We start from the raw sequence: 23,855 nt of genomic DNA, 5'->3' as shown, positions 1-23,855 counted from the left end.
CCTCCTGATAATACATAAAGTCAAGTCTCAAAGGTCCTAGAATAAGTTGACTGTGACATTTTGAGTGGTAATACAAATGTTACAAATGAAAGGACACGCCGTACACCTGGCATTGGGGACCCCTAAGGGACATGCAAGTGCCCCTTTGCCCAATTTGTCCAAGCTTAATATCAAAGAGGCTTATAAGTGTGCTTCATCAAGTATCACCGAAATAATTCTTAAATTGTGTGTATGTTGCACACAGTAGCACGTTTATCTGATTGTTTTCGAAATATTGTCATTCCTATTCTAATAAGGGGATTTGGCGTTATACAAAACAATGAAGTTTCTATGTTTAGAGTCGTGACACCACCTGATTTAGTTTTGTTAATACAAACAGGAAGATAGAGGAGAGAGCTTGACGCGAGAGTAAAGGCTTGTGAATGCAAATAAAGTTTGATATTTTGAATCGGAAGCTGCCGTAAAGTAGCCGTTTGTTTTGTCGCGCAGCTTGCAGGTTGTCATAACGACAGTCAAGATGGCAGCGATGGCGGCTGGAGACGAACATGCTGCCTCTGAAGTTTTGAGAGGACTCGCCAGACATTTAAACTGTCTAAACGAAGACAACAAGGCGACAAGAAAGAGAGCTCTCGAGCTAATCAAGAGAGAGACTGTAGACAAAGGACATCCCAGCAGCGTCCTACAAGAGGTTTTCTCTGCCCTCCTCAAGCCTCTCCTCAAATGTCTGTCAGACCCGATGGAAAGATGCAGAGAAACCGCGATAACCATGATAACAGAGTTCATTCGTTGTGTCCCAAAACCGGAGGAGTCGCTGCCGTATCTCATGCCCTGTCTGGCTCAGAGGCTCGGGGAGAAGGAGCTCCCGGAGCCGGCGGAGGAGCTTCGGCTGTCGGCCGCGGAGCTGTTGACACTGACGGTGGAGGTGTGCGGGAAGCATTTAGCGCCGTATCTCACCGAAGTGATCAACATACTGCAGATCACCATCGTCGACCCTTTCCCAGATGTCCGAAGAGAAAGCTGCAAATGCACCATAAACTTCGCAAAGTGTGTGCCAGGTTAGTGAAACGTTTTTTGTTGTTGTTGATAGTCTGTTCCCATGGTTTCGAGGCACGCAGACGTCAGGTATTGTGTTAGTGACTTCGAATGAAACACTAGAATTGCTTCTCTTCAATGTTTCAAAAGTTTCAGTTTTTTACTTCCATCACGTAAGGCTGCAAATACTATTATCGATTAATCTGTCAGTTATGTTGTTGATTAATCATTTAGTGCAGCGGTTTGTCTACAATCAACCCTTTGACCAACCGTCACCAGTTCTAAATGTCTATGAAGTCAACCATTTTCTGTTCCCTTATTTCAGCTGAATCATTTTTAGATGCCTGAAAACATAAGATAATTTTTTTCAGTAATGCATCATTTTAAGAAAGAGTCTTGCAACCCCTTAGATGGACTCGTATCTCACTATTTATATCACATCAATCAGCTTGATAGTAACTGAATTGAATGGTGTGGTATTCTTTTAATCTGTTTCTCTTTTAGAGCACTTTCACATGCAGGCTGAGAGTCTTGTTAAGCCTCTGATGCAGACGATTTCTCATCAACACTCCCGGGTAAGAGTGTCTGCCATTGAAGCCACCGGGGCTGTCATTCAGCACGGCACTGGGAAAAACATGGATGACGTGCTCTCCCACCTGGCACAGAGACTGTTTGACGACTCACCGCAGGTTTAAAGTTTACAACAACAACTAATCAATGTTGGAAGTGTCTCTGTGTGCCTTAATATGTAGTGCTAAAGAAGTTATTATGCTCAATTCTGCTTTTTCTATCGCTCTCTCTTTGTTTCCAGGTAAGAAAAGCTGTGACAGTGGTTGTTGGTGATTGGCTACTTCACCTGAGAGACAGATACTCTTATTTCCACAAACTCATCCCACTCCTGCTGAGCGGTATCGATGATGAGATCCCAGAAATAAGGTGAAAGTGGACATTGTGATATTTTATTCTTTGCATTTATAATACAATGTGACACTGTTATATGCCATCTATTCTTCTGGTTTATACACTTATATTTTGGGACAATGTGTTTCCACATCCCCTCCTGCAGACTTCTATCAGCTGATTTATGGAAGCAGGTAGGAGCCCAGTGGGAGAAAGAGAATGAGGACGAAATCAAGGATAAGATGGACTTCCTCCTCACCCCACCTCCCTTCTACCCACCAGGAGGTCAGTCACTGTCGGCATGGTTGTCTGGTTCTCACACTATCCGCTGGTTGCAAAGAAAAGGCTTATTAATATATTGTGGGAGTTGCTGGCATCAATCATCTTCATTGTCCCATTTAATTTGCGTATAACTAGCTGATCGTAAGATGCATAGGTTTAAAGAGAATAACCTTTGGAGTCATTGTTTGGTTTTATAGTAGGCTTGTTCGAAGAAGAGCGGCTTTGCTCCTGGCAACATCTGCAGCTATGAAACACTCATACATCCCTGTAGTAGAGCCTAGTGAGGAGTACCGGATTGGATGATAGCATTGAGAGATACTATTACTACTGCCCACCCAAAGCTCTTATTAGCATCCATTGCTACTATTTTTCAACAAAGCAGAGAGTAAGAAACCGTATGTTGAAACCCGGTGATGGAAGGACTCAAGTACTTCCATCACCGGGTTAGACTGTCTAGACTCTAGACAGACCTGATGTTTTCCAAGTGAAATAAACTTTGCAGGGAAGTCTATGGGACCCAGGTAAAGCTCAGGCTATCAACTCAGACTTCTGTACATCCTCTAAGATTATCTTACTGGCTTATCTTATTAGAGGATTGATTTAGGTGAACTCTAAGGAATGGTGTCTGAAATCCAGTGTTACAGCAGAGCAATGTTTCCTGCTGGTGCATTGGCTTCACCGGTCTCTCAGCATGTATACTATATTCCCTAAACACCAGTCAAATGCAAGAGTACATTGGGAATGTACAAGTAATCTCTGCACATTTTGCTGCATTAAATCATCTCTCTTTATTACCTGTCCAAATTTATGGCAAACAGTAATAATAATGTTGCCAGGACATCTTAGTTTTCAGGGCAGGCACCGGCTTGGAAAGATAAGTATCTGCCTCTGGGCCGGGAATAAGTATCAAACTGAACATGGTCCTATAGGGCCAGACTCAGAGAGAGTGTGTGTGTCTCTGTGTGTGTGTCTGTTTCAGGGGTACAGTTCCTTGGCTTTGCATCTTAGTTAAAGATCCAATATGTGTCCCACAGTTACACACGTGACAGTGTGGATGAGTGCGGGCTCTGCCTGGGGACAGGAAAGGAAGAGGCTCTCTTTTCCTCTTTGTCTTTCTCTGTCTTGCCATCATAAATCTGCCGGGCCTCCCAGTGTTAAGAGGTCACTGTCAGACAGTGAGAGACAACCAAAAAGGGGCTTGTTTTGTCTTGTCCTGGTGTGTTTATCTGATTTATATCTGTCTTCCTTTAGTCCTCTCTTCCTCTCTCATTAGTGAGCCTATGGGAGAAGGAGAATTAGGTGGGGCAGAGAAAGAGCGAGGGTTGTTGTATTTCAAATGTAGAGGGATGTTTGAGAATGTCTTCCACTTGCTCGGACAAGTGCCTTGTGGGGAAATCTTAATCGTAAAAATGTATGGGCTAAAAATAGGATAAGTTGGATGCCAGTCAGCAGACATTCAAAAAAAACCTGTGAATCAGTGATATGTATTGTTCCATAAATGCTGTTTCTTAGATCTTGTTGGATTTTGTAATCTATATTGTTGTAAACTATCCAAACACACATAAATGTTAGATACATAGACCACACACTGACGATGTCATGGAGCCAGAAAAGATGTTGCAGTGAGCTGTCATGAACAAGGTGCAAGGTTCTTGCTGGCTATATGCATATATGTCATTCAGAAACCTTTATTGAGAATCAACAACTTGCCCATCTCAGGGAGATTGTTCAAAGCACAATTCTTCACGGACGATGACCTCTTCAAATACTGATCTCTAACATTAGAAGAGGGAATATGAAAAGGTGAATGTTCTTCATTTTCTCCTCCAGTTGAGCGTCCAGGGCTGGGCTGCAGAGAGCTTGTGGTGAGAAACCTGGGTAGGCTGGTGCCGGCCATTACCCACGACATAACCGACTGGCTGGTGCCCACACGGGTCAGGACCTCTCAACTGCTCTCTGTGCTGCTGCTTCACGCCGAGGACCACAACACGCAGCATCTGCAGCCTCTCCTGGCCACCCTCTACACCGCCTGCATGGACACAGAGAGGGACGTGGTCCTCAATGTGAGTCCCAGAGAGCTAGTCATCTGATCAGCAGACTGTTATACTTCACACTGTATTTCCCTTTTTTTTTTTTGGATCAGGTGTGGCATTTCGTAATGCTTATTGCTGATAATCGCTATTACCAGACGGAATGATTTCAGGACACATCTGTTGAGCTTTAGACTGGGCCGAGCAGGGCTCAAGGATTTGGGATGCACCTGTTTACATCGGAGGATTCTGTAGATCTTTGATGTGTGGCGGATCAAAAAAGGACTTCCTGTGGTTCTCATCTTCCTTTACGCTCCCTCATGCCTCATGTGCCTCTCTTTGCTCTCTTCCCCTCTCTCGATCTCTCTCTCTCTCCCTCCCTCTCTCTCTCTCCCAACATCTAGTGCCTGGCAGCTGCTAAACTGTTGGGGACCTTTGTCCCTCCTGTCGTCTTCCTCAAGCTGCTTCTGGATCATGTGACAGCCCCCTGCTCTTCCTCTCACCCCTGGGCCCCTCTCATGGTGCTGGCTGCGGTGCTGGGAGGCTGCTCCCAAACCCTCCTGAAACCACATCTCGAAAAGATTGCCAACACACTGTCCCAGCCCGACGTGTGCCAGGAATACCTCCAGGTCAGCAGAGGGGTTGGTTGTGGATGACCTGTTCTTTTACTTATTCACCTGAGAATGACTCCTCTTTGCTGTGAACTGAGTTGCATGTCTTGAGCATCAGCTGTTTTTCTTTTCCAGTCTTGTTAGGGGATCTTGGCAGTGTCATAGAAGGTCATCTTCTCCTCTCCCAGTGTTCTTTAACACTCTCATTTTTGACACTGAGTCATACTGTATATTTCTTGCCCCATTTGTCCCTTATAGAAATAGGTTTCGTGATAAGATGCCACATCTCTTGTAAGGGCTTTAGACGAAGAGCCTTCAAGAGTTTTCAATAGCACCACTGTACACCGTGAGTTCAGCGGGTCCACTGTTGAGTAATTTACTAAAATGCTGACCCTGCTAAAGTGACAGGCCGACCACATGGTGTTTATCTAATCTAATATTACATGACACGTATCTGTGAAATGTGCGCCCACAACTTTATTTTTTGATTTAAAATGTTTTTTAAAATGTTTTTTTTTTTTTTTTGTAACAGTCTCTGCAACAGCCTGCCAGTGGAAAAATACCATCAGGTCCAGAGCAGACTCTTCCCCGCTTCCTTTTCTCTTGTGATAAATATGTTTCCCTTTCAGAATCAAAATAACAGTTGTCTGGCAGAAGCTATTTTCTGATCCTGCCGCACTAGTGACTCACCTTTACCCATGACCCTACCCCCCCCCCCCCCCCTCCCAGTCAGGCCTGCAAGAATTTCCTCCCTGGGATAATGATAACAAAAATCTACTAATTTCACGTGACCCCTGCAAAGCTGCTCTGACCCCTCTGAGCAGACAAGGCAGTGCATAGCCTTTGTTTTCTTTTATAGCCATGTGCAAGGTCTCCACACCGACTGTGGTTCATCCAAAGCATTAAAAGAATCCCTGAAATTTCAAAGCCAGCCTGGTCAAGGCCGGTGATAAATGGCAGGGAAGTTGACCCCCTCGTTGCTATCCGGCGGGGTCAACCAGAGAGAAAACTAACAGGACGGGACGGTCACACGTTTTTACACAGATGGAGGGAGACCTCTGCTGCCCCTCTCTCTGATTCACCATCTATCTCCCTCTGTCCTCCTGTCTGTCTCTGTTTTTGACAGCAAAGCATGAAGCGTTGGGATTCAAGAGCTAACCCAGACAAAGCACCTGCAACATTCTTTGACAACAGGCAGGGTTCATCGCAGGGAGCAGTGCCAGATCACTGTGTAGCTGTAAATAACACCACTGGAGACAGGAGCACCTGCATCCCTCTTTCTCCCTGTGCTGAAAGGCTGACCCAGAATAGTGTGCACTCCCTTAAATAACAGTTGCTCAATCCAAATTGTTTGTTAGCCTTCATGATTTACTTGGATATGATAACGGTTTAATTACCTGTATACACACAAACAATGAAGACATGGAAAGTAGCAGACTCGGTACCCTTATGTGCCATTTGAACCAAAGGCAGAAAGGGAAAAAAATGAAGTTTTACTTGGACAGAAATCAGGCCTGTTAAGAAATATAAATAATCTTCAAAGTGAACAGAGGCAGGGGGAACTTGCAGGGCTCCGCGGGGAGTTTGGGAAACAAGATGAAGATTTGAAACTGATATATGATACTTCTGTGCGACTTAACCTCGCCGGCTCTTTCAAGTCCCTGTTTTCTTTTCTTTATTTCAGAAGAAGAAAAAGACTGCTTATAAAAATACATGACAGATGCTCGGTGAAAAATAGAAGTATTGGGTCATAAATTGAAGATGATGTCAAGGGTTTGAGGGAAAATGAAAAGCGAGTCAGTGGTTAGAGAAGCCACCATGTTCTGAGGTACCCTTTGTAGTTAGATATATGATGGCGTTTGCTTATGCAACATGCAGTTTCTTTTTTAAGTGGTTTTCCACAGAGGATTAACAAATCCCCACCATCACACACACAACTTACACAGACGAGTGTCGCTGTGTTGTGGTTTGCCATGGTGACGAGGGCATCACATTATCTGCAGGGCTGGAGTAAATTGGTAAAGATAGTGCCAAGAGAGAGGAATAAAGGCATAAAGAAGGGGCCTGACAGTGGATTAGAAGGCATATTCACAACCAAGCTTGTTAACAGTAAATATGCTGTTTTGGTGTAGCTTTGTAAAAAAGTGCCTGACCTACAGTAGCCTATAGGAACAGGTCCGTAGGAGCGCAGGGAGAACAGTAGGCTATGTGTCTTTTCCTCTTGTCTGTGCACAGAGAAACTTCTGCACCGGTGTCACAAACGACCAGTTTTCTGCTGAACACATACATACTGCCATACATCAGCGTGTCTGCTGCATGCCTGCCCTTTGTCATGAATGACAGCTGCATACTGCTCCCTTCTGCACCGAATGACAGATGAGCAGAGGAGAAGAAAGGCAGCTCAGCAAACTTTACCTGACTACAAGGGGTCGACATCCCATGCACCGCCAGTGTTTGTTTTCCTGTTGCTGTAGCAACATCGATAGCTGTGGGGGGGGGGTGGGCTCCCCACTGGATAGGAATCCTTCTTCTGGTATGGCTCCTTTAAAGTGGAGTCAAGTGTATGTGTGTGTGTGTAGGTAGTTAATGTATCCAGTGGTGGACAGATGCGCGCACACACTGCGTAACGAGGCCCCTGGAGCGTGCCCAGGCCAATGAAACCAGGTGTATCGCGCCTGGCTCCAGGTGTCCACCTTATCATTACGCCGCACCACTTTTTCCGCTCTCCCTCTTTCTCTCTCTCTCTCTCTCTCTCTCTCTCTCTCTCGGCCAGCCAGCCCTAATGGTTGTTTTCTGCACATGTATAATATGGGTGTCCGTGTATGTGAACACTAATGTGTGTGTGTGTGTGTGTCTGCCACTGTTTGCACGTTATTTCCACTACTGCCTCCCTGGAGCTCCTCATGTGTTTATGTGCCAGTGAATTGCTTGGCCATAGGCAGGGATTTCCCCCCATCAATGACAGCGTGAACACATTCAAACAGGAGTGCACAGTGCACTCAAGTTGCTGCTGCAAGTCAAGGTTGTTCAGGGCTACATGGAAGTTTAGTTTAGCCTCAGGCTGCCTCAGGAAAATGTGTTTGCGCACATAACTGACACCCTGGACTTAAGATAGGCATAACAAGCTTTTTCCAATGTGTGCTCAAACACACTATTGCAAAATGAAAACATTTGCACATTTACCTTGGAAGTCCCTTAGCCCTCTTTCAGGACTCAAAAGTCCTGCCTTTTTTTAACGCACTGACCATCTTTACTTGGCTCAACACTTCCACATCAATGCCAAGTTGTACCGTACAATAGCTACTCAAATTTGTGAAAAGATAGTGTCCCCCCCTGGTGATTGAGCTCTGGTATTTGTCAGGGTGTGTGTATTGAGCGATGGAGCATATGTGGAGGTTGCATTGGGTATTTCTTCCTCACACACACTTCAGTCCCCCTCACCACCCAACTCCTCATCACCAGACCAAAGTAAACACCTGGAGGGCGCTTAACCGGCTCTCAACTCTCCATATACCAAAAACACACACACACACACTCGCTCTCTCTCTCTCTCTCACTCGCACACACTTACCTTACCTTCCATATCCCCCTCAAACCTCCACCCTCCCCTCTCATCCAGCCCTAATGACAGGCTGTGAGAAAACAGGAAAAGAGGCCATGATCCCAGTGATGGCATAGAAATTAGCCTGAGCCACAGGTCTTTGTCTAAACATGAGCTCAGCACAACACTGGCTGACAAGTGACAGCAATATCACACACACACACACACACACACACATGTCTGGAGATGGAAAGTTCTCACTCTGTGAAAAAGGAGATTGTGAGGATTGAAGTGCGCTGGGGTTCATTGATAGACGGGCTGAACATTCAAGGCAAATACTACTCACATCTGTTAAAAGCCAGACAAGACAATCTTATAACATATCTTCCTATTTCCCAGGTCGTGTACTTGGAGCAGTTGTTGGCCTGCGTGGATGTGCTGCTGCGTCTGTGTGAGTCAGACCACGGCTCAGTCAGCCTGCAGCTGCTGCAGGTGTTGGTCACTGTCCAGAGTCTCTCCACTGAGCCACGCCTCAGCGAGAAGGTGAGAAAACACAAGTCAACAGTTGGAAGATCTAATCCCTGATACTTCTTCTCTGCAGCCCTAACATCACTTTGTTCCACATGGCGCGAACCAGCATATCACCTCACCCGAGTAATTCTTTAATTCTACTTTGAAATGGCACCTTTTTTACCCCTTCAATTTTTGTTTTCTATCCTTTTTTTTTATTGGAAAGGTAAGTAGGTTTTATGAAGCAGGAGAGCTATTTGAGGAATGCCAGTATTTTGTATGAGTTCAAAGTGGGCATGGCCAACTGTATGATTACCCACTTAGTCAGGGGAGCTGAAATTGCACCTTTGGAGAGGAACTTTAAATCCAGTCCTGTGTGAAAGGAGGCGGGTGAAAGGTGGAGAAAAAGACAGCCAGAAATAGACGAGAAAAACAGATGGAGAGAGGTATGGAGGGAGAGGTGAGTTGTGTTTCTTAGCAGGTGTGTGTCATCGGCCCTGTCCCATTTGTGGCTCCATAACGCCTCCTCAGGCCACAGCAGCCAAGCAATACGCAAGTAACACGCTTGCACGTTGTGGTCAGCCTGTAAATGCAAAGGGACAAACAGGAACAGTGACAAGTCAAGCCAACGGTATCTGGGGCCAGCGCATCGCCTAACGGCTAGTCGCCGAAGGAGGCTAATGACAGGGAGCGGAGAGCGGGAAGGGATTGGCAGCGATGCTTACCAGACACCACATGGGCCACCAGTGTGAGTGTGTGTTTATGTCCGTCTGCATCCGTGTGTATGTTCGGACAGGGAGCGGTGTTAGAGAAGAGATGAGAAGGAATGGATTAAGAAAAAGAGAGGGAGGGTGAGAATGGCCTTGGGCATTCCCGGACCCAGAGAAAAAGCGGAACTTATTTTCCCAGAAAAGGGAACACGTCTTTCCCATCAGTGGACAGCTCAGGGTTGTCTAGCTCTCTTCTGAAGGGGCCGATCTGTGACTCAGACATTGTCTCTGTCCCTGTCGATCCCTGAGGGACTATGAAGGGAACTATGAAGTCCCCTAAAGGTCAGTTCCCCTGACCTGAAGAGTTAGCTAATTATTTACTCTCCAATCTTTCATTCCTGCACTTTCCTCCCAGCTCAGTTTTATTGCTGTGGTTTGTGCATGTGTGGTTTTTGTGTGTGTGTGTGTGTGTGTGTGTGTGTGTGTGTGTGTGTGTGTGTGTGTGTGTGTGTGTGTGTGTGTGTGTGTGTGTGTGTGTGTGTGTGTGTGTGTGTGTGTGTGTGTGTGTGTGTGTGTGTGTAGGTGTGTGTGTGTGTGTGTGTGTGTGTGTGTGTTTCTGTCGGTTCCTGTGCCTTTGTGACATCCTGTGTATCTGTCTGGGTTTTTGTTTTAAAGTGGTTTTATGTGTGAGACCTTGTCATGTCTGCAGTGTTGTTCTTCCCATGGTTTCACATGATAGTGTTGTGCCTCTCGTGTGAGCGTGACCCGAAGAATTCCTGAAATTACACGAAAACAGCTGTAATTGTTGAGCTTGAACACAATACCCACTGCTCCGTTATCACTTTTTCTCATCAACACTTCATTTAGCCTTTCTCCTACACAATCTTCTCTGTCTCTTTGTCATATGATTGTATGTAAAGAATGCAAGTAAAAAAAATATGTTCTCTCCTGCAGGCCTTGGAGAGTGTACAGCTCTTGAGTAAGGTGCAGGGCCTGGACTCGGCGATGGAGCTTTATAGACAACATATGGGCCAGCTGTTGGATTGGCTATCTGGCTCTGTCAACACCTGGTCCAGTTACTCCCCACAGAGACTTCAACTGCATATCATAGTCATACAATCAGGTGAGAAGTGAAGCCTGAATGTGCACAAGACATTGCCAAATTATACAGCAGGTGCTGAAATTTGTACATATAAAGACACAATGATGGCCAAAGATATATAGTCAGGTTTTGAGAATTTGGTCTGTCAAATTACCTGTTAATGATGGGAAAATCACTATGTCAGTCATCAGTCTGAACATGCTCTTTGAGTCCATCTCAACACGTTGTTAAGACTATATAATCTAGATCATGTTTTATTAAACATTACTGCGTCGTGTATTTTATGAAGCCATTCTTTCCTTAACTTGTTCAGACTCGTGTTACATCGTATTTTAAGCGTCAAGCTGTTTTCCTGTTCATACATGATCCATCATCGAGGCAGCACATCAAAACCAGCAGCTGTCAAAGCAGCAGCACAGATTCTCTCTTGTACAAAGGATCCAGATAGTTTCTTGAAATTGTTTGTGATGTGTCCAGATGTATCATTTTCTAGTACCTGCTGCACTCACAGCAGAAGCAAAAAGCCTCAACCTTATTTTCCTGTAGTCGCACACTGCTCCTGAGAGGTAGGTAGGCAGTTAATTTAGACATGTCAGCACCACTTGATGGATATGAGGGCTATCAAATGACGCAGTATTTAAGGTCCATCCATTCATTGGGGCGTCAAGCAATAAATTACAGATTTTAGTATGATTTATTGCTTGACGCCCCAATGGATGTGCGCTGTTCCATTGTTGTTTTACAAAATGTTGCCGATCAATGACCATCACTCAAAGACACAGTGGAAGATTTCCTTTCTGTTACCCAAGCAAAGAAGCTCATGGTCAAACAAAAATCATTAGCGCCAGTTGGCTTTCTGACTTTTGTAAATTCCTGTTGCTCCCTCTGTTTGTCAGTCGTTGTGTCTCAGACTTGTCTGGAGGGGTTAGTCTGTCTCTGTGTGTGTCTGTGTAGTGGGTTAAAAAGCTGTGACCCTGTCTTTGGTGCTGAGACTTCACATTACCTCCCTCTTTACCATATAATCCTCCATCATCAGCACCTCCATGTAGCACACTTTCATCTCCATCTCTTTCTCCCTCCTGCCTCTCTCTTTCTAATTGACTGGGCAGCCGGGTACCCCTCTAATCCCTCCCCCACACGCACACACACACACAGAGTCTCACACACAGTCCCACGGCTAACTGACCAGTCCATTCTAAGTCCACTCAGTGATCCCCATGCAGGTCACTACATCAAACAGCACTGCAGCCGCCTGGTCTTGACCTTAGCCTGGATCAAGGCTACTTTGAAGCTCTTTGTGTGTGTGTGTGTCTGTGTTTTATTTGAGCCTGTTGAATGCTGCTCTAAGTTTCCCTTGGTTTCATTTCTACTGATCTTTGGTCTGTTAACATGACCCAAGGACTTCAGTACGGCCCGCCCGACAGACAGCGTGCGGCTGCTATGTTTGATGTGCACATATTTCGGGGAAATCGGCCCTCCGCTGAACAATTGACGGTAGTTAATTTGACAACTGAGAATTGGTCATTTTGCTTGCTCATCAGCTCCTCACACACTCCATCTGTGTACGTGGAGACGGGAATAATTATTGCCCTCTCATATCCTCCTCGCAGTCTTTTGTCCTTCAGATGGTGTGAGAATGTCTGGTCCATTGTGTGTAAACTGGAGCAATCTCCCTCTATCTCCTTCTCTTTGCTTGGGTTTTAGTGCCTTGCCCAAGGACAGGGTACATGTTGACAGTCTCCCTTAGCACTACTGAGGTGTGTTTGTCTGCGTGTGTCTCTTTTAGTGTAGTGAAATGTCCTATTGCTGCCTTGTCATACCCGTAAATGGCGTGTGGCAACCTCTCCTCTAACACCTCGTTAAATGACACACGCTTTGAGTCACACATTCACATCAGACAAAATGGGTCGGTCGCTCTGTTTTTCCCATATCTCTTTCTAACATTGGTTGCCACCCTCAGGCAGTCTCAGGATTTCCTCTGTCTCCTCTCGCGTCTGAACAATTCAGAGTCCAAACAGAGCATGGACACTGTTATCACTCATTACACGCAGATTACTATATATAGCTCTGTAAACATGCAGTCAGACGGTTGGTGGGTGGGTGGGCATGAGTATAACTGGGAATATTTGCACTGTAAGTTTCTTATTTTTCCTGTAAGAGAGCGTTTGTACTAGAAGTGTATGTCACACAAAGACCCTTTTATGTCTCAGTTCCGTAAAGCACTGTGTCACCATCTCGCCAGTCCATTGAGGTCTCGATGACAAGCCCTCTGGTCTGTACTAAACACAACAAGTCTCAAGTCTTTGTGGGCCTTTTCCTGTTTAGCATTTGACAGTTGGCCTGGAGTCTGGACAAAGAATAAAAATGTGTGAATGAATGTGCCTTCGCTCCGAAAAAAGGAACACTCACGCTTTTAACGATAAGTTTAGTATTTAGTGGTTTGACTGAAAATGAGTGTTTACTGAATTAATTTAAGTTATTTGATCCAGTAAGATGAAAGGAAGACTTCAAACATAGAATTCAGGTTCAAGCAGTGCTGAGGTGACACTGAAGATAGCTTTGAACAAACTACTTGAACAAATCTTATCATTATCATATGGCAAGAGTAGAGGCATCCGATGGCCTAGTGGCTAAGACGCCATGTAACTGCAACAATCCTGCTTTAATTCAGGCTGGTGACCTTTGTTGCATGTTATTCTCCCCATACTTTCGATCTATATCTATATATCCCAAAATGATTCTTGCAATATCAGCAAAGCAAAACCGTGTGTGTGTTAAAGGTCCTGTGATTGGAGAGTTTGTGAGCCAGTTGATGCCCCTGCTGTCCAGCTGCCTTCAACCGGACAGAGACCCAGAGATGAGGATGAGCATCTTCACAATGCTTGCTAAGTTGCTACTGGATGCAACCAACACACTGGATTCCCAGGGGTGAGAGGGGCACACGCGCACAATCTATGCAAAGAATAACGTCTCAATACACACAAAGTGAAACAAAGAGACCCATAACAGCTATATTGCATGGTGTCACATTGGACTTTAGCTGTTTGTGTTCATCTAGTCTGAGCTTTCCAAGTCATCGTTATTAGCTCAGCTCATATTTTTAGAATAAACCTCACATGAACCTGCAAATTAGTACCGCACCCACTAGGGATCATAATTAGAAACACACACACAAAAAACAGTGTAACCTCATCAGCTGCTTTAGGACTTGGTAGATGATGATGATGATTGGGGTGTATATCAGGAGTGATACAGTTCATGATACCAAAAAAATGATGAACCTCATTACAAATACCACATAGACTGTAAGGAGTCCCATTTGTGTAAACATGGTTTCTTTGGGAGTATCGGTTAGACTATCTCAAATTAGTTAATCAATCCCCAGCATCAGTCGCTCCTCTGTGATTTAGTAACACCGTTGAGCGGTTGACTAATGAGAGAAGAACGATAGGAGGGATGTCTGGCACCCGGAGAGAAGCTTTGGTTTGTGGTGTTTTTCCTCTCTGCTTCCACTCTCACCCTCCAGGGTTCCCTCCGAGCCCTCAGCTGTCCAGCCTTCAGGCCGGGCTCAGAGCTCTAATCTGAGGGAATGCATTAAACCTGAGGCCCTCACCGGGTCCCAGCGAGCACAGCAGCTGCTGCTGTCGATCACAAAGACAAACCTCGTCCACGGGGTTGCCATGGACGAGGTTTGTCCGTCTGTGGTCTGTGCAGGGTGTAAATTACCCTAACCCTACAGCCAAAAGGTCCACAAGGGTTGGTAGGTGTTTCTATTGGTTAATATGAGGGATCGCTTTTGGCATGAGCCTGGCAGCAGTGTAAAGAATACAAGACAAAATAATATCCTTGTCAGTGAAATATGTGTACAAACAACAGGAAGTGTTCTTAAGCCAAAACATTCTGCCACCTTTGCCAAAAATGTTGAAATTGGAACTTTTGCTTTGAGCCCTCATCATATTATTTTATCCATAAAGTGAGTTTTAGACAAAAGGAGCCTCTGTCTCGTCGCCACTCCCAGCGGGGCCACCTGTGCTGCTAACTGCCTCTCTCATTCCTCAGCTGTATCTCCGGTAATCACAGGACCATCAGAAGACTGAAAGCTTTTGAAGGTGTAACATGATTTCTAACAAATGCTTAACTTACTGTATATGGGGCTGTGCGGTGCAGTTCTGCCATAATATTTCCATTCATACTCATCTTATCCCTCCATTCATGATTTATGACCTGAGCTTGCTCAGCGGATTGTAGCCCACACACACACACACACACACACACACACACACACACACACACACACACACACACACACACACACACACGCGCTATATGTCATCAAGAGGGCAATGATAGTCATACAGAAAACTCTTCTCTTTGTTCTACAACCAAAATTACATAATGACAGCTCCACTATAGAGCAAGCAGAAAGGGAAAGTAAGCATGTGTACACATAAGTTCATGAGTTCCTTTCATCCACACACACACACACACACACACACACACACACACATAATGTCTTTGTTTCATGTGGATTTGTGTGCTGTGATTACAAAGCTGTATGTGAAATTTAAGTAGAAGGTGATGTGTGAGAACTGAAAGTTCACCCTCTTTCCCCTGAAGGTGGCAGGCAAAAATCATCTGCCACTTACCAGGCAGATAAGAGTGTGTGTGCTTTAATGCATGCGTGAACTGCAAAAGTCTTAATTTCAGCTTTCAAGACATAAAACAAGAAAGAAATGCTATTGGGATGAGATATTGCTCTTATGTCACATGTGGTTTCCCTTAAAATGTATATAAAATAACATAATTATATATATATGTAACATGACTTCACCTCAACATAATGGCAGAGATTTCAAGACTTGAGAAAGGAATGGACAATGTACTTTTATAACATTATCACAATAATATTTTGGATGTTTTCCACAATCTATATATATATGACGAAATGGCAAAAGTGCATGATGAGATCATAACATTTCTTCCGGTGAAATATATTAATCGATATAATTGAATCACTGCCCTACTTGATGACAAACTCAGACAGAGGTTGTTTGCTCTGCAGTTGCTTTGTGGCCAACGCAGAAGTGCAGATAGCTCTAATATGTAGAGACCCATGAGGTGTACAGACAAAATTTCCTGGAAATGTGTGCGCAGACATGCAAGATAAAGGTTAACTTTTTTTTAATTACATTTTCTTTGGACATCATCCCTTCTATTTGGGAAACTGTCTCTCCATCTCCTGGCGTCATTCATGATGAGCTTTCAACACCTGTCAAGATGAAGAGACTGAACAAGAGCATTAGTACACAGTCCTGGCTGTATTAGTGGCACACAGTCTCCCCCTACTGGCACTGAAACGTTACAGCACATTAATGTCATGACAAGTTGTGACACCAGCTGAGTAGTCCGAGACTAGAGGTATCTACCAGAGCTGGTTTGGAGCTAAAGGGCAGTGCAGATTGTGGTAGTGGGTGACAGGATGTCAGAGGGCCTAATGCCAGAGTGGGAAAGAGAGGGAGAAGGGAAAGGAGGACATCCAGATGTTGCACTCCTCACCTCGTGCTTCTCCTCCACTCCCTTACATCAAGTGTAGGAAAGTGACTGCAGTATAGCCATTACCCCCTTGGCAGCGTGGGTTCTTTCGGAGTTCCCCGGCTTCCTCCCACAGTCCAAAGACATGCAGCTTAGGTTAATTGATGACTCTAAATTGCCCGTAGGCATGGATGTGAGCGTGAATGGTTGTCTCCAGCCCCCCAGCGATGCTGAACAGGATGCTCGGTTACAGATAATGGATGGATGCATTACCAAGCGCCATCCTAATTCACTTCTCCTCCAAAATTGGCAGTGTTGCTGGCTGGTTGTTAAAATTATATAAATGCCATTGTCCTCCTACGTGAAGCAACAGAAATGTCTTTCTCTGCTCCTGTTCGGTCTCAATATTTGTACTCTCCGCCTCCTTCCAGGCATTTCCGTGATGAGTCAGAGAAGTTCCTGTGTGACGTCTTGCTTCCTAACCTGGTGTGGCGTGCAGGTCGTATTGCTGCTGCCGTCCGCACCGCCGCCCTCAGCTGTCTGCTGGCCCTGCTGCACGGAGGGGCCATCACACCAGGACAGGTACATATATACACACACACATAAAAGCTGCAGGGGCCCTGCATATACGACACCCAAAGGTTACATCTATTTCCACCTGTGCAGAAGGACCGATGAGCATAGGATGCGAGCACCGGCTATAAACGGTCTCCAGTAGTACGTACTCCTGATCCAATCTGCAGAAACACTTTTTATTGTCTCGGCTGTAAAGGAAAAGATGTGGTCGTGCATTCTTTTAATCCACTAGGAGTTGACATTTACTTCTCTGTTTTGTCCATTTCACAACAAAATAGACACTCCCACTTGGTCATTTAGGAAAATATATCCGCCATCTTTCTCCGCTTGGCTGAAAGAGTTGGCCGCGGCAGGTAGCAGGTGTACGTGGGGGCAAGCGGGTTCACATACCTTTGTCGCTAAGGAACAGTCCTTCCCCTGTTCTGGGCCCTTGTTGTACGTAGGAACTATCACCGGGACATGCCCTTGCACCTGCCTGTCCGAGCATATGCCCAGTTTTGTGCTCACACACACACACGCTCGTATGGCTGTGTCTGCCCCTGCTTCTGTAGAGTGACCAGTTTAAACCGGCTCACACACTTATTCTATTTACACGTCTTTAACTACAAGGCAAAGCAAACAGCTGAGGGGGGACAATGTGAGCGTGGGTGTAGGTGTGTGATCCAAATTTTAATATCTAATGGCACCCAAACGTCCTCACAAGAATACAAAATCTGGAAAAGTGGTGGCTAAACAGGGCAGTGTTGCCTTCCAAGTTTAGGTTCAAAATGAGGTTACATTATAGCTGAAATAAACAACATGTCCTTATGGGTATAACAACAGAAGGTTATGTGTTGTTTCCATGGGCACATCAAACAGCATTTCATTTTGAAGGACATTGTTTCCTCACTGCTCCCTGTGAAAACAATTAGCAGCTCTAGTTACACTCGGCACCCTCAGATTGGCACTGATGTAATGCCGGATCTGTTCTCTGCCAAATTTTCCTGCTCTTTCTGTCTCATTCCCCCCGCTCCCGTTTTTACTGTTTCGCCCGCACGGTTTCGATAGCAAACAGACGGGGTTACAGAGGTTTTAGCCATTAGCCCTTGGCTTGTGATTCTGAGTGCTCAGCCTCACCTTGTTTGTCCATTTCCTCTGTTTCTCATCTGTCGGTGTGATGAAAACATCGGTCTACGCTGTACTTCTGATGTTGGGCTCCATGCCCGTCTGTATAAACTAACCCAGGCCTGATGTCAATCTGTCAAGCTTGGTGATATTTCACTTTGCTACAAAAAACTGCATAAATCAATGTAAATAATTGAAGAAAAGTCTGGAAATTGTTCTTTGAGGTTTCCCCGGTACGTGTTGCCACTTTCACAAATCAGCCTTGTTTTTTTCTAGTTCTCCAAAAAATGTACATAACTAAGGGTTGTAAATGAAATGGAAGTACATTTTTTTAGAAAGGGGGAAAATTAAAATAAGTGGTCCTGACTATGCAGCCTCAGAGCAGTCACTCTAGTCAGTTTAAATGTATTTGTTTTTTGCATTTTTCACCATTCTGAAAATCTACATGAAAGAAATAGTACGTTTTTACACAAAACCACCGTTTTGTAAACGGCTTTAATCTCCTTTAGTGACTCTGAATTGTACTACACATATGGGCGGATATTGAACTTGTTATTCAACATTTAATGGATTTGAATGCTGGTCTCTGCCTTTGCTGTGTGCAGCTGCTGTGTCTGGAGGAGAAACTGAGTCCCCAGGTGTTGTCAGCCCTGGAAGAAGACTCTCAGATGGGCAGACTGTTGGCTTGTCGCTCCCTGTCAGCCATACTCCGACTCATAGGAACCAATCTACACCCAGAGGCCCTCAACAAGATCTATCCCAGTGGGTGTAGAATGTACACACAGAAATGAATGCTCTACATTTTGTCACACTGCCTGCTGAAATGTACACTTTACCATTTAATTCTGTAAAATCACATGTCACAATTATTGCACGGGGAAACATTTTACGATCTACTTTCTGTGTGCGGCTGTCTGCCCTCCACAGTGCTGCTGAAGCGTCTGGACGACAGCAGTGAGGAGGTGCGCAGCGTTGCCCTGCAGGCCCTCGGGCTGTGGCTGTCCAGCCTAACCAAAGACTACAACCCTGAGCTCTGTGCTGCTCATCTGCAGCTCCTCTTCCAGCAGCTCCTCCTGCACCTGGATGACCCCGACGGCTCAGTCCAGGACAAAGTGCTTGGTAAGATTAGAAGGGGGTGTTTTGAACCTGCAAACCTCAGAGATGAGGATGGAGTGTTGATAGGTAGTTAAAGGTAAGGGCTTAACAGGAGGATATGCACATGGCCCTCTAATGCTGTGTGAAAAAAAGAATAAGTAGTCTGAATCTTAGAAAAGATTTACTCTGGGCGGAATGCACCGAAGCCTTTCCTTGAACTCTTTATGATTCCTGACTATTAATCAGAATTATAACTCTTGTCAAAAATGTCAAACCTTTTTCTAGTTGGCCTTTTTAATGCATCGTTGGCCGTCCTTGATACTAGTGCTGATAAGAATGAGGAGGGATTGTGAAGATAACGTTATGTGCACACAGTATACTGTATATGGCTTGAAATGACCGTGTGATACGGACCTTATGACCGGAATTATCTGATAAACATATTCAGCTGAAACCGATAGTAAAGCTGGTGACGATGAAAGCGGAGTTTTGCCGTGATGATCTGCAGACCGGCCTGCTGTGTTCCAGACACTCACAGAAGGATGAGAGGAAATAGGGGTATCCTCTATCAAACACTAGATTATTGCCTGGCTCGCTGCCAGAAGATTCAACCTATACTTTTTTTTTTTTTCTCCAAAAGCTCTGTTATCCTTCTTTTCCACATAATTTATCACCAAAAGCGGCTCAAGCAATTCCTCCTGCCAAAGCAAGCCCCGAGGGGCTGAATGGGAGGTGGCCCTCGAGTGAAACACAAGATCCAGATATGGATAAGCACCGACATGAGAGAGACACTTCACAGGTCAATATGTGAGCCCTAATATCTGATTAACGTCCCTGCCAGTGCCCCTGGGGTAGACTTTGTGTTCAAATCTCTGCCTCTCCACCTAGGATCTCCCTCCAACACAGAACATCTAATGGCAACCACATGGGGAGCCCCCTTCCCCTCGCCACCTTTCCATATCCGTCCCCATACCTGTCCCGCTTAATCCCCTCCATCTTTTATCCGTCCGTCAAACTTCCTCACCTCATACTCAGCTTCACGGCTGTGTTTGTTGACGTATCGCCGGAAAGTCTGAGTGGCTTTTTCCTGAAGTGTGTAACCGAGGCTCAGCTCCTCTGGTCTTTCACTCTCTCCCACTCTCATGGATGTTAGCTGTCATTACTTCTGACAGGATGCAGGTGAAGGCTGAAGCCTTAGCCAGCACGGAGAGGCCTCTCCACAGGATCTCTCATCTTCATACTGCTTCACATAGAATTCACACACAGATGCAGCAGTAGTTATCATACCATGCATTCTAGCGCTGCAAGACAGCTTTTGAAAGCCTTCCAAGGACAATATACGTTTTTGTTGAAGTCATTGGTTATCCAAGTGTCTGTAACCTTGACTGCAGAATATTGTCTTATTCTGTAAACATAATCAGCTCATGAACCCGCCTTTGCCCACATACCGTACATCTCTATTTCTTGTAGTTGAGTGATTTTGCGTGTTGTGCCTCTCTCTATGTTCAGGATTTACTTTAAAGAAACGATGCTGTAATTCTGTAAGTTCCAGTTTAAACATGAAAGGGATCATTTTTAATTTTTTTTTTCTCTGTTGTCTCAACTCATGCTGGATATGATTTATGTTCAACTCATGATCTAGCAATAAGTTACTCACCAAAACTGATACTAGGCAAAAGATAAGTCTGTTTGTATCTCAGAACCAAAACCATTATTGAATTGATCCTGATAACAAGTATTGGCTGTTTGCGTGATGTCAATGATTGATCTTATTCCTCTGTGCCAAAGAGCTCAGTTGTCATCCAAAAACACATGAATGAGCCACACTATTGCACTGGGTGAGATGTTCCTTTATTATGATGAACATGAGCTCTGTAGTTTATTCATTTGATCGCACATACACTGTCCTGCTGCTGTAAATACTCACTTGAGCACTAAACCCCCCAAAACATGCATTTAATCCTGTTTGAGTAACATTTGCTAAAAACTACTGTGCCCAGCTGTTTTAAGAGATTATATCCCCTTTTCTTTCTTTTTTTTTAATAACAATATAAATTCATTTGGGTTTGAGATTCAAAGATCGGCAAGGAAAGTCAGAAAGTGTTGAGACACGTTGTCGTTTTCATGGGATTTGTTCACAGTGATACAAATATAGAATATTGTCTTATTCTGTAAACATAATTAGCTGACCAGGCGAACCTAAGTCACCAAGTTATTTGTTGAGTTAAACAGTTCTCATGTCTGAAAATGTTGGTAATGCATCACTAATGAAAGAAGTGCAGCCTCAGAGAGTGTTTCATGTTATCTGAACCAAACGTAAATATACAAATATGAGCCATTGTCTGTAGCAACGTTCTTCAAACTGTGATCTCCATGAAGTACAGTAGATTCCTAGCCAGCTCGGAGTCTCTTTGTGAAAGGAGATGACCTCACATCTTGCCGAGTGATCGTCCGTATTTGACAGCACCCGTAACCGCCTGCGCCGCAAATGTGGAGGCATTCCTCACTCTCGTGCATGGCTATGTTTGAAGCTTTCCTTTTTTTTTCCTTCCTTCCTCGCGCTCTTTCTTCCTCTCTATCTTTCTTTGTTCCTTTAATAGTTGATCCCATTCTTATGCTTCTTGGATTTCAAACGAATATCTGTGAAGTGGCTTGATTTGTGCAGCATGTCCTGACAGCATGATGGACACCCACCCCTTGTCTCCCTCTCATCCCTCCTTCTCTCACTCATCCAGTCCTCCACCCTAATAATCCCGACGTCCTGGCAGCAAGGCTGCTACCTGCTCAATCACGCAGACTGTTGGCACGGGTGTAGCTCACTTCTCACAAGTCATCATTGTTCTCCTTGAATTCAAAGTCCCACCACCCCACCTCCATCCTATCTGAGTACCGTATACAGAAAAGCTAAAAATCCCCTTCATCTCCTTGAAGAACAAAGGCGGGTATCGGATGATGAGTTTACATGAGCTAACTCATCCAGAGTGGTGGCGTGTCGCCACTGGAACAGCACTTTTGCATTGTGGTTTCCGAAGCATTTACCCATTGACAGCAATTCAAGTAATTCAATATACCTCTGAAAATCAGCAGAAAGTGTGGGAACAGTAGGAGGAATAGATTTGACTGGAGGATTATTGCCTCTCAGCGGAAGAAAGGGGCACCTGCATATACAAGGTGTGAGTTGCAGGGTTCACGTATTGTAGTTCATCACTGCCATCTGCTGGCGTCATAACTGCTTTTTGACTTTGTTACAGAAAACATCAAATCCAGAGATTATTTATCTGCCTGTACCATGTTAGAAACTAAAAACTTCATTCAAGATTTGTAGTAAATTTAGGTTTGATGCGCCTGAATGTGAAAAAAGTCATTTTTGCTGAGTATTTGAATTTTAGAGAAACTCTTCCCCTCTCTAGGTACTTGACCTGATTGATTGTCAAAAGCAACATGGAAGAATAATTTAAACAAAGGCATCAGAGTAGGCATGATCAGACCATCGACTCATTTGATCTGATGGTCACAAGCTTCCATACTTGGACTTAAGTGAGACACCCCTGAAGAATTAAGCTCAAAGGAATAGTTTGGCCAATGAGGTTATTGGCTTTTGTCTGCTTTTAATGTCAAAACTTTGGTTACCGCCGTTTTTATGGAGGATATTTCTGCAGAACTTTGAGTATTTCTGCTTCTATTTGAGTGTTTCCTCTTTCATGTCATATCTTGAGTGCCGACTCCTCTCCTGAGTCTTTGTTTTTTTTATCGGTTTGTGTGTGTGTGTCCAGAGATTCTGAAGAATGGCAGCTCGGTCCACCCGGCACTTCTGAGAAGGGAGGCGGAGGCAGTGAGGGACCAACAGCGGAGTCCTCTTTACTGCGACCAGCTGCTGCAGCACATCAACTCACTGCCCACAGAGACCACAGCAGAGTGTCCTGAGTGACATGAAGTTTGTGCCTTAATTCAAAGAAGTCTCTCACTTTTAATTGTACAACATTGATGAACAAGTATTTAGGACTCGTTCCCCTTCAAATGAAAATACTTGCCTTAAATTAATTAGCTCTCATGTGGGTGAGTAGATTACTTGTTTTTTTATTTATAGTTGAACTTTTCAATATCCCCTTTAATACAGAATATTTCCTTGACCATTTGTTCAAGAACTGTTTTTCTGCTTTCATTCCTGTGACTGTAATCCTTTGGTTCTGATGTTTGGTTTTAATGAAAACAAACAGATGTTTGATGGACTGTGGTTGTTTAAATGTGATCCACTCATAAGATCTCTTTGTGAATTCCTGCACCCAAACTCTCACCATCCCTGCCTGCAGATGGTGCTGAGTCTAAGAGTTTGTTTTTTCTTCTTTTTATAAAACAATACTTAAATGTTGAGATGTATAAGAACAGATTACATTCAAATAAATCTGAATCTTTTAAATATTGAATGAGACCATCATTAAATAATGTATATAAAAGTAATACTCATGGATAGTTTCTATACAAATTTTGAAAATCAAAATAGCACTTCACCTCTATAAGCTGTATTTAAACACCTGACAATTAACTAATTACCCTTGAGTAACGTCATTATATATATATATATATATTAATTATTTATTTGTCTGTATATATATTTATTTATATATATATATATATATTTATTTATATATTTTTATTTTCGTTTTTTTTTTCAAACTTGACATTGACGGTTACGTTCCCTCTCCATCCTCCCATCTATCCTCTGCACATTCACGAAATGAGCTGCTGATTCTCGGTCATCTCTTACGTGCGTTTAATCTGCTCTCCGACCCTCCGCCATGTAGTCACCTGGGTGCTGACAACGGAGCTGCA

At 44.2% G+C, this 23,855-nt stretch overlaps 1 protein-coding gene across 1 annotated transcript; it reads left to right on the top strand.

Annotated features, from left to right (window-relative positions):
- Positions 1 to 508: 508 nt before the first annotated feature.
- On the top strand, positions 509 to 23,304 carry dnaaf5 (dynein axonemal assembly factor 5). The gene is made up of 13 exons (XM_079176805.1): positions 509 to 1,055; positions 1,537 to 1,721; positions 1,844 to 1,968; positions 2,099 to 2,217; positions 4,045 to 4,277; positions 4,649 to 4,873; positions 8,796 to 8,939; positions 10,571 to 10,739; positions 13,499 to 13,646; positions 16,682 to 16,832; positions 18,536 to 18,692; positions 18,858 to 19,049; positions 22,799 to 23,304. Exons 1-13 carry the CDS (start codon positions 518 to 520, stop codon positions 22,951 to 22,953), a joined length of 2,541 nt encoding a protein of 846 aa, XP_079032931.1. The 5' UTR covers positions 509 to 517; the 3' UTR covers positions 22,954 to 23,304.
- Positions 23,305 to 23,855: the final 551 nt, after the last annotated feature.

Source organism: Pholis gunnellus (genome assembly GCF_910591455.1).
Source record: "Pholis gunnellus genome assembly, chromosome: 17".
NCBI lineage: Eukaryota > Metazoa > Chordata > Actinopteri > Perciformes > Pholidae > Pholis > Pholis gunnellus.
Note: the sequence above shows the minus strand (reverse complement) of the source record. Positions and strands in the feature narration are given on the sequence as shown.

Bases quoted from the DNA above. Each gene is read 5' to 3' on its own strand.
- dnaaf5 (XM_079176805.1), top strand. From the start codon at position 518: ATGGCAGCGATGGCGGCTGGAGACGAACATGCTGCCTCTGAAGTTTTG. The intron at 1,722-1,843 runs GTTTAAAGTTTA...CTTTGTTTCCAG, and splicing joins TGTTTGACGACTCACCGCAG to GTAAGAAAAGCTGTGACAGT. The intron at 4,278-4,648 runs GTGAGTCCCAGA...CCCAACATCTAG, and splicing joins AGAGGGACGTGGTCCTCAAT to TGCCTGGCAGCTGCTAAACT.